The 12037-nt window shown below is 27.7% G+C and overlaps 1 protein-coding gene across 1 annotated transcript; it reads left to right on the forward strand.

The window, feature by feature from the left end:
* The first annotated feature begins 2848 nt into the window (after window positions 1-2848).
* LOC107166479 (testicular acid phosphatase homolog) lies at window positions 2849-11431 on the forward strand. The gene is made up of 7 exons (XM_089226833.1): window positions 2849-3372; window positions 3593-3685; window positions 4255-4497; window positions 7785-7970; window positions 8081-8210; window positions 10799-11007; window positions 11152-11431. Exons 1-7 carry the CDS (start codon window positions 3208-3210, stop codon window positions 11290-11292), a joined length of 1167 nt encoding a protein of 388 aa, XP_089082959.1. The 5' UTR covers window positions 2849-3207; the 3' UTR covers window positions 11293-11431.
* The last annotated feature ends 606 nt before the right edge of the window (window positions 11432-12037 follow it).

Genomic DNA, 12037 nt, shown 5'->3' on the forward strand with positions numbered 1-12037 from the left:
TCACAGAAACACTTTTAAAAGATGTTCCAGAACAATTCATTCATACCGTTTGCATCTCCTCTAATATAAAAACAAACATTGAAATCAAACAAAACGTTGTTAAAAACTATAATATATACAATAAATGTATTAATAATAACAATTTTGATGTAGGGGGAGTAGGATTACTCTCAATTAAACCGCGTACGATATATTATATGCTAACAAAAAAAAAAATATGATGACAAAACATCTTACTCGGCAATTTTTCAAACTATTCATAACTTAAAAAAAACTGCGTTAATATATAGTAATTATAAAATTGCAATCCCGGCAATAGGAGTAGATAGCGAAGACTTAGAATGGTCAGCAATAAAAAATCATATAATGAAAACATTTAGAAATTCAAATATCGACCTACTTATCTATCATAATAATGACAACACAATATTGAATGAATGGAAAACACCTCATCAGACAAAAATAATTAACGAAATCAAAACATTTCATAAACAAATAAATACGAACACAACCGATGTAATTAGGTCAAATTTTAATAAACACGATAAATCAATCTCAATATTCCAATCATACAAATCGGGGGGAAATGTACTTTTAGATGGTAATTGTGGATTATATTCCATATGCAACGCAATTAATGATAATAAAGATAGTAAAGTAGCAACAATAGCTAGCTTATTAAAGTTATTGGATTTAGAAGCATTACCAAATTATTGGTGGTCTGATGATGAACTAGCAGCAATAGGGAATCACTATAATTTTGATACATATATTTACTCTGAAAAATATAATATTTGTATACGGTACTTGTAAACGCTCACCAATAGTTTTATATAATACTAATAATGGAACTCACTGGATTCCAGGGACATTTATTGGTAAATCTAAATCTAGAATACCAGATCAGAAAATAATCTCAGAAAATTTCATATCCATGAAAGATATAAAAAATAAACTAAAGAATTCGAAAAATATTTCTTCATACAATACCTACAATTAACAATGTACAAAGTAGCACTATAGTTATAGAAAATAAAGAACAAGTATTCGACATGGAAGGCACGTTAATTGATATATCGCATGATATTTCGAGTGAACAACATAAAAAAGTGATATCACTTATAAAAGAATATATACACGTATTTGCTTCAGACCCATCAAAAGTTAAAGCGGCTAAAGTTGAACCTTACCACATAAAACTAAAAAAATGACAACAGTAGTTTACCAAAATTCAACTCTCCTCACAGAATAACTCCGGTACAGAGGGAAGAGTTAAGAATTCAAATCAATAAGCTTCTAGACGCAGGCATCATTAAACACACTTCTTCTAGATTTGCAGCTCCGGCCTTTTTAGTTAAAAAGAAAGAGCCAGGCAGCTGTAGATTAGTAGTTTATTATAAAGAAATCAATAACAGGGTAGTACCTGATAACTACCCACTCCCTAGGACACAGGACTTATTTAGGGCCATGGAAGGGATGACATTGTTTTCTACAGTCGATTTAAATTCGGGGTTTTTTCAAGTACCGATAAGTAATGTAGATAAAGAGCTTTTGGCCTTTACTACAGCTCAGACGCTCAGGGTCTATTTAACTTTAACATGCTACCTCAGGGCTTTAAGAATAATTCAACGGTCAATTTTATTACTAGGTAATTTATAGCTCCAAGCGGCTGGAGATCTGTAAATTTAGGATAAAATACCTAACTAATGTGTACAGGTATAGTTAAATATTATTTTATTATACATTTTTTATCAAATCTCCTATAACACTAATTAGTATTCATAAACCGTTTTATATGATCAAATTTTACCTTATACAGAATAAGGTTGAGTTTAAAATTTTAGTAATACGTAAAAACTAATTAGAAAAATTGTTATACATTTTTTAGGTATTTTATTTTGATCGATGGGACAATGAAAAAGGAGAAGAAATCTCAATACCTATTTGTGGTAATCCTTGCAAACTTGAAGAGTTCAAAAAACTTTTAAACGATAATTTCTCTGGAAGACGGGAAGATGAGTGTCAAAAAATATAAAACAACCTATACAATAATTTCTAATTTTCGTTTATTCTTTCACCTACCCATTGTAGCTATAAATAATTATATTATATTTTTTTTATTTTATAACTACGAAAAATTGATTGAATTATCGAATTAGGGTTCCATCAGTAGTCAAAAAAAATCATATACTATTTTACTACTGTTATTTTTGATGATAAAAAAAATTAATATTTGTGATATCCTTTTACGCAGCCTTTTTGTATCTGATGATTACAATCTGTGGCTATTTTCTATAACCTATATATTTCAACCACGAGTAAATGCAAACTTTTTATGGACAACATTAACGAGTATATAAATATGGAAAGTTCTCCTTCCGAAAAAAAATTTGAACTGTCAAAGTTTATATAGGCACCCCTTTTCTACAATATAGGAATTGTTTGTATGATAATTCATTTTAAATAAAATATTTTTGTTGATATAGGTTTCTGCGTTAATTTCGCATCACATTATAAATATGAAAATGAGTAGAATATAACATATTAACAGTATCATAAATCATTAAAACAAATTGCTTGTCTAGTTTCAATAAGGTATTGTGTTATCTGTATTTACTATTTAGGTGCAGGCATACAATGGATAACCTCCATCACCTGCGCGATGTTACACAACGAAAAGCTTATTCCCGGTCCTGCAGCTTATTAAACACAATAGTAATACAATAACAACATCAACATATATATTGTATAGATAAACTTAAATTTTCAAATTGTGAAAATGTGTTGCCTATTTTATTATACGATTTAAACAAATACATTATCTGTGTTGTTTCGTTGGTTCTTACGATATTTCAATTTTTAATTGCAAATTATAAATGATATATGTCAAGTATGAATATTTGAAAATGCACATAACTCATTTAACAATTAAAATATCGTAAAAACCCAACGAATGAACAAAGATAATTTTATTATCTAAAAGTTTGATAATATGTCAATTTACTTTAATATAAAAATACATTATTGAAACTAGTGAAGGTAAATTTGATATGTAGTAGTATACGTGTGTAAGACGGAGACAACACATGCGGATGCAACGTCCTCTTAATAAATCACGTAATTGGTGCATGCTGTTGTTGTAAAAATAAAAAAACAAAAGCCAATTCTATACGCGAATCGGCCACAAACTTTTCATATGTTCACGGGATGGCACTTGATTTCAAAAAGATTGTCTTGATCGTTGGTGTGTCTTTAACTGTCATTGTCGTCTGCAGTGTCCTATATGTGTTCACTATACGATGGGGACAACAAAGTAATGACAGCGTTGTACCAGGGCGATTTTCAGATCCTTCACTCAAATTTGTAACCATAGTATGTATTAATATTTTATAGTAAAATGGTGGAAATGTTTACTTCATAAGCAAAAAAATTTTAAATCTTTAAAAGTGTGTAAGTGTGTATCCTAACTATTTAAAATATATCCTATAAAAATTATATTTAGTTTTAGTATAAATAGTATAATAGATACATATAGATATTATAGATGAATAAATATTAAAAATGTACATGCTTCTCAAATAAATTTGTTCAGATGTTCCGCCATGGAAACAGAGCACCAGTGTTCAAATGCAACACTGATCCACGCAAGAATACTTTTCCTGAAGGAATAATGGAATTAACTAAAGTACGTATAAATTAATCATTGCAACGTTATTGTTGTAAAAATGTGTAGGTACAAGCCATTAATAAAAACCAAAACAATTATTTTTGTATTACAATTCGTCAACAACAATTTATGATTCAGATTCTGAATAAATTGAAAAATAGTTATACATTTTTTTTATATTTTAATTATATGCACCAACAAAATATAGTCTTAGTATGCTAGATAGCCACTATAAAGTATATTCATTTTTTAAAACACTATATAGGTAGATTTTAATATAAATTGATTGAAATATTTGAAATGAACGACCGCTTTTTTCATAAAAAAATCAAAATGTGAATAAAATCTGGTACAAATATTCAATGACATACAGGTTATTCTTTATTTTAATTTTTATTTAAATGTTTTGAATTTATGAAAGTACCTATCTATTAAAAGTAACAAGTACTAAATAAATTAACCTTCAATCGATGAACAAGGCATCATAAATATTTTGGAGCACTCTTTAATCTACTCTTTAAACACACGTAAAATTAAAAATGCATGTGATGTATGGTATTCATTTCTAAATCAGAGTTAATCAACAGAAAGGAAAGCAGAATATGTACAAAAAAGGGCAAATATTTCGACGCTTATACAATGGTTTCTTAAGTGACTTATATTTAGACAATGAGATTTTAGTCAAAACTACCAACACAAGACGAACGTTCATGTCAGCAGCAATGGTTTTGGCTGGAATGTATCCGCCAAAAGATTATCAAAAATGGTCGAACTCTGAAACGGTGTGGCAGCCTATTCCTATTTACAGCAATTCGCCAGATCACGGAACAGTATGTATAATCTACAATTATACCAGTGGTTTTCAACCGGTGTGCCGCGGCATACTGGTGTGCCGCGAGCGCTCTTGAAGTGTGCGGCGAAAAATCTATTAATAGAGTTAATTTTGTATTTTCCAGTATTATCATCGATATTCAATGAAAACTTATAACAATCAAATATAAAGGCAGGCTAATCATTAATCGTAGATACGTATTCACAATAATTAACCCTGTAATAGAGTAGATTATAAATAGTGTACCTATATATGTATAAGTATAATATAAATATATGCTTCACGTATTTTATGAATTATTGGTGTGCCGCGAAAATTTTGTAGTAGAAAAAGTGTGCTACATTGTTAAAAAGGTTGAAAACCACTGTATTATACTATTATAGTAATACAGGTATTAATTGAATATAATTTACACTTTTAAGACAATGAATTAATTGACTATAGGTCGAATTCCATAGGTGTATGATGTACCTATACTTAAAAACAAATAATTTTCTGGTAGCATCCCCTAAATATTTTTCCCATTTACATCACTGACAGCCTGACAGGCATACCTCATACTGACTAAAAATTCTATTCATGTTTAATGTTTATACTTCATACTTTCATAGTTTCATATCGCACTCACTTCATGAAATGTATGCATTTCAGGAAAATAAGGTTTCATTACATATGTACGGACAATATTTATTTTACCTTTTCATGACAACAAATGAGTAATGCCTAATGTTAGAGTCTTGTTATTTTTATTTTCTATCTCTTTTTTAGAATGCATTTATTAAATTCTAAAATGACTTTATTATAGAGACAGAAATAACAAAAATAATTGCTTTGTAGATGACCTAGTATGATTTATACATTTGAAGACGTTTTGTTGACGGATATGAAAGGTACTTAATATATTATTGAGCATTAAATTATCAAATTATCGCCTGTATTACCATTTCATATCGAAAAACTCCATGATATTGCTAGTAGATATACACAGTAATAGCATTATCAATAAATTTATTGTACACATTAAATAAGTACATCAGTACAAATATTTTGGAACAAATTAGTATCACTGTATCAGTTTTGTGCGTGCTGTGTAACATACTTGCGACCCCCTAATATTTCTGAATAATTTTTTGGATACTACATTTTCCAAGATTTTTGAAAAATCAAAGGATCTTATAAAATCAGTTAATAGCAAAGAAGACATACAAATACCAATAACCGTTGGACACCAAAAACATCAAATTAATGTCGTTGTAAATTCACCTGAAGATTATTATCACATTTTCAACTGTGAAAAGTTTAAAAAATTATTTACGCAACTTATTAGTTCAAGAAAAGCTCACAGGTTTATCTCTTATGAGCGTGCACAGGCAAATTAAAATCGATCCGGATGATATTATGAATCGTTTCGCCAAAGAAAAAAAGCGACAACTAGATTTTGTGCTATAAAATATTCTTTAAAATGATAATAATTGTATATAATTTAAATTTACACTAAAATATTCTAAAATAATTATGATGTATTGATATAGTAAAATGTCAGTTAAAAAAAAATAAGTGTTATTAGCTGGTTTTTTTTAATTACCTGCAGTGAAAATATTATTTTATTTAAACCCTCCCGGAAAATTTGTTCCTGCTACGGTCTTGCCTATTCATTTAAATCTGCATTATTTATTTTTTATTTTTATAAAATCAAATATTCAGATATATAAGCGAATAACATTAAAATATAAAACATATATGTCAAACCCTCAAAATTATTATCTTCAATAGTATTTGGTATAGGCGATTTTACTGTAAGATGTAAAATTATACATAAATCACTACAAAAACGATTTTACTGAATGGTTTAGTTTTGTTACGCGAGATTCTGAGGGAGAAAACAAGTAATATGGTGTTAATGCATCGGGCGTCACTCTTTTGCACCAAAATTGAACTTCGTTTACTGCCAATATAATAATATATATGTATATTTTTTCCATAACCATAAATTCCAGTTTTTATATTTTGGTAACAACCTTAGTTTAAGAATTGAAATATTACATTTGGGAAATGATTAAAAATAATTAAAGAAGTTGTTTGAATTAAAGTGTAAAATTAATCAGAAAGAGATAATAATCATTTTTAAGTTGTATATCTATGAATTACTGATAAGTTACAATAATAATATGTATTACACTTGTAAAAATAATTATTTGCGTAATTTAGTATAAGGTGCTTAAATTTAATCATTCAGCACTACAGCTATAATCTAATATTAAATCTATTATGACTTATTTGATTTTATATATAATAAGCTTTATATCAACTTCAGTATGTATTATTATAAATTTACCTATGTAATTTATATTTATTGCTTATTTATGTGATTTTGGTAGTTAATCATACATTATACAATATCCAATATCCTTTTATGTACAAAATACAAGAGTATTACAGGTCCAGCCGTCCAGGCCATTATATAAGTTTTATATTTATTGAGCATCAATATTAGCAAATTTTTAGTTTTTTTTTCCTTTTCATATTAGTCCATTATATTTTATATAATATTAAATTATGTAAGTATGAAGTATAAACATTAAACATGAATAGAATTTTTAGTCAGTATGAGGTATGCCTGTCAGGCTGTCAGTGATGTAAATGGGAAAAATATTTAGGGGATGCTACCAGAAAATTATTTGTTTTTAAGTATAGGTACATCATACACCTATGGAATTCGACCTATAGTCAATTAATTCATTGTCTTAAAAGTGTAAATTATATTCAATTAATACCTGTATTACTATAATAGTATAATACAGTGGTTTTCAACCTTTTTAACAATGTAGCACACTTTTTCTACTACAAAATTTTCGCGGCACACCAATAATTCATAAAATACGTGAAGCATATATTTATATTATACTTATACCAGCCGTCCAGGCCATTATATAAGTTTTATATTTATTGAGCATCAATATTAGCAAATTTTTAGTTTTTTTTCCTTTTCATATTAGTCCATTATATTTTATATAATATTAAATATATAAACATATGGCTATAAATTATAATTCTAGTGAATTTTAAAACAATCGCTTGGCTCTTTTTTAATATAAAAATAACCATCAATTAGCTTCGTAAAAAGATATATATTAATAAATAATTAATTCAAAAATACAAAATAAATACTATTGGTAGGTATATTGTTTGAAAATAAATAAATACATTTATGCACGAAGCCTTCATAATAATAAGCCAATCAGTTTCGTAAACTATATAATGATTCATTCCTACAATTTTCTACAGTTATTTGATGAAAGGGGAAAATGTCCGGCTTTTGATTCTTTGATCAGCAAGTTACGTGATCAATTAAACAACTATTATGACGATACTTCAAATATAACAGCATTAATGTCGTATTTATCTGAAAAATGCGGTCAACCCATCTCTTATACGAATATATTCAAACTATACGACCTTTTGATATGTGAGGTATATATATATATACATACATACATAAAAAAGTATAAAACATACATTTAACTATTATATTATACATTAACGAATTTAAATATTGTATTATTATTATGTTATTCCTAAAGATGTCTGATGGTTTACCACTACCGGAATGGATAAAGCCTTACCACATTGAAACAATCAAATCAATTGTTATGAATGAAAACAGTTCAGCAATGTATTTTGAAAATCGTAGTTTTCAGAAAATTGTTATAGGTAAGCAAAACATTTTATTGCAACAATCTAATACAAAACACAATATAATATAGGTACCGTGTGTCCGAGTGTTCACCAATTTAGGGAAGACTGAATTTCTCGGCCAGATTATGTTGGAATAAATCGAATTTTTTTTTACAAGCTAGGAGTATATAAATTTTCAGATAAATTTAAAATTTTTAACCCTCTCGGTACGCGCATGCGCTACGCAATTTTTTTTTTAATAGCAACCGATATTTTTGATACCAAATTCGGATAAACTGAATTTTGTTAAGTCATTTCGACCAATTAACCATGACTCTAAAACCAAAATTGGCTGAATGAGAGCCATCCAAATTTTAATAAAAATACATTTTTACAATTCATTTTAAAATGCATAAAACCATTTATAATTATTTATTATTGGTTACTTTTTGAATAATTTTACGAATTTTTTTTTATACGTGTTAAAAATAATATTAACATGATATGGATATAAAATTATTTAATTAAAATTGTTTACAACTATAAATGTACGTACAAATATTCAGAAAGTAACCAATAATAAATAATTATAATAAATATATAAATGGTTTTATGCATTTTAAAATGAATTGTAAAAATGTATTTTTATTAAAATTTGGATGGCTCTCATTCAGCCAATTTTGGTTTTAGAGCCATGGTTAATTGGTCGAAATGACTTAACAAAATTCAGTTTATCCGAATTTGGTATCAAAAAATTCCGGTTGCTATTAAAAAAATCGGTACCGAGACCGTTAAAAATTTGAAATTTATCTGAAAATGTCTATTTATATTTATGTACCACTAGCTTATAAAAAAAATTCGATTTGTTCCAACATAATTCAGCCGAGAAATTCAGTGTTTCCTAAATTGGTGAACACTCGTGATGAACATATATCCTGATATAGGAATTAACTCAATGAAGGAATCTAATAACTAATAAGTACCTACAATAATGTACCTACTAAATAATTAAAATTAAATTTTTTTTTTTATTAGCTTCTCGAATAACTATAATAGCTAATTATACAACAATACCAATTATGTAACGATTAGGTATAAAATATAAAATTATAGCCGAAAACCAAACAAAGATAGAGTAGGTATTAAATAGCATATAACATCATACAATAAATTTATAGTTTGAACATACAATGACATTAAGATCTATATATAAATATAAAATATTTAAATATATGATATGAATGTACAGAGAATAAAATAAATAATATTTAAAAGACAGTTAATGGACAGAATTAACAGATAGTAAGCAAAGAGATAAAACGTGATTAACACGATTTGATATATTTAAATTGTTGATAATTGACTTATTTAAAAGTGTACCTAGCAAGGAGGGAGAGGAGGGGTTTTATTATATTAGAAATTTCGGAGATGAAGGAGGATAATAAAGTTTCAATACTTGAAGGAAGCTTAGATTAGTTTTGACTAGTGGAGGTGGCTTGAGCATAAGAATTCTGATTGATAGCAAAAGAGGTTTTGGTAGTATTGTTTTTTGATGAAGGAGTAGGTATGGGTGGATCTCGTCTAATTGGAGAAGTAACACGTTTAAGTTTTTTGTAATCGGAGCAACCTTTGTAGTAGGAAATATGGCTGCCATTGTATAGGGCACATCTGACTGGAGAGTCACGTGGCTTGGTAGGAATTTGAGACGTGATTTTCTCCACATTTTACACAACTTAGATCATGATAACAATATTTTTGAGTATGACCGTAAGACTGGCATGTACAGCACTATAAAGGGCTTTTGAATGGTGAATGTGGCTTTTCAACAATAATATTTGAGTTGAGAAGAAACTCAATCTTGAATACATCCGAATTATTGGTAGATTTTTGGGTATCAACAAAGAAAAGTTTTGTCCGTTAATCACTTAACGTTGTGTATCTATGTTAGTGACGTGGACACGTGGTGGCCCAATTCTGAAAGGCCGGCGATGATTTGTATTAAATCTAGTATTTCCAATTGATTGTTTAAAGAATTACATTAGGATTCATAATTTGTTATTGTTACCTATTTTTAGTTTTAATTTGTATTCTTGTAAATAGTAGGTACCTATGATAGATTAGTTTATTTTATTTTATAGAATTATTACTTACTTCTAATCGTCGTTTGTAATAACTAATACTCTACCCCACTTCATCATCATAAATTTAGTATCTTAAAGTGATAGGTTTCTAATCATTGTATACAATTTATAAAATATTAATGGATTTTTTTTTAAATATAATCGTGATCTGCGGTGGAGGTTTCTTATTCTTAAAAAGTAGAACTTGAACATTTTTGATATTTGTAATGTTGTTCATATGCAAATCATTATCTTATCATTCTTGTTACAATGTAAGTTTATTTAAAGAATTATCTAATGTAAAATGTTATATTTTATTATGTAAATTATTTAATTGTCGAGCTATACCTAATTGTCTCTGACTGTAAGCTAATAAAAACAACTTGAAAATTTAAACCTTTCCGATTAAAATTTTTTAAGGAATTATGTTCCACGTAGGTATTGACATAATTCATTTTTAAGCTCGAAATAATAATTTGTCTATTTGTTTAAAATGTATTGAAGGACCTTTGTTAAATGAAATTGGTTTGATCATGCAATCTAGTTCAAATAATGATAATACATCAAGAAAAATGCATCTTTATTCGGGACACGATATCAGTATAAAAACGGCAATGAGCTTTCTAGGAAACACTATTAAATTACCTGATTTTGGTGGTTCGTTGCATTTCCATTTGTATCACGACGAAATAAACAATGAACACACTATCAAAGTATGATCCATATATACTAATTATAAATTATACTAACCTGTCTTATACAAAACTATATATATACATATAGTAGCAATAACCTAACCTAATCTGCAGCTGTATATGTATACTTAATACTTATCAATAACTTAAACTCTATTATAGATGTTCTTTTACGACCATTGGGACAATGAAGAAGGAAAAGAAGTCTTAATACCTATTTGCGGTGATCCGTGTACATTTAAGGAGTTTAAAAATCTTTTGAAAAATCATTTCTCCAAAGAATGGGCAGAAGAATGTGAATAATTAGAAAGCTAATCATATTTTTTGTTTTATTTTTTTATAATTCTCCGTATCTATTTTTTTAAAATTGTTTTAAATAATCTATAATTATTTTGGATATTTTATTCTAAATAAAAACAATAATTTTAATATTTTACACAAATTCATCCGGCGATTGATATGTATTACTTGTCTGTTTGGTAGTTAGCTTTGGCTTGAATTTCCACTCAATATTCATGCTATTCATACAAATTTACGATAAATATATAGGTATTATTCGTAATAAGTATCAGCGATATCACTAGAGCCCAGATTCATCCACTACACTATACACTCGTGTGTGCCCGTGTACCTACACGTAAAATGTTCATCTGTGTCCAACAACACGGTAACGTGGTTAATCATATGGTAAACTAACCCAACTAACCAATCACATCAAAATGATTTGGGCGAAAATGTGTATTAGAAATACATCTTATAGTTCAACCTTTAAACCAACATGGTAACGAGTAGTAGCCATAGTTACCACGGTTCGCGCGATACGATACAAGACATAGCTATAGGTAGCTGTGAATCCGGCTAAAGATGTAAGACCGCTAGATAATCAATATATTTTAATATACATATACCATTATTTTGATAAATTTATAAAAATAGTATAAAGACATAATAGCAGTGACGTATATTAATTTTTTTTTTATGTACATTATTATTTTATATTGATTTAACAATGATGTATGTTTTTTTTTTTTTATTATTCTTTTTTTGT

Source organism: Diuraphis noxia, unplaced genomic scaffold (genome assembly GCF_037042655.1).
Source record: "Diuraphis noxia isolate RWA-SAM2 unplaced genomic scaffold, SU_Dnox_SAM2 contig0004, whole genome shotgun sequence".
Lineage (NCBI taxonomy): Eukaryota > Metazoa > Arthropoda > Insecta > Hemiptera > Aphididae > Diuraphis > Diuraphis noxia.

Bases quoted from the DNA above. Each gene is read 5' to 3' on its own strand.
- LOC107166479 (XM_089226833.1), top strand. From the start codon at position 3,208: ATGGCACTTGATTTCAAAAAGATTGTCTTGATCGTTGGTGTGTCTTTA. The intron at 3,686-4,254 runs GTACGTATAAAT...GTTAATCAACAG, and splicing joins GAATAATGGAATTAACTAAA to AAAGGAAAGCAGAATATGTA. The intron at 11,008-11,151 runs GTATGATCCATA...ACTCTATTATAG, and splicing joins ACAATGAACACACTATCAAA to ATGTTCTTTTACGACCATTG.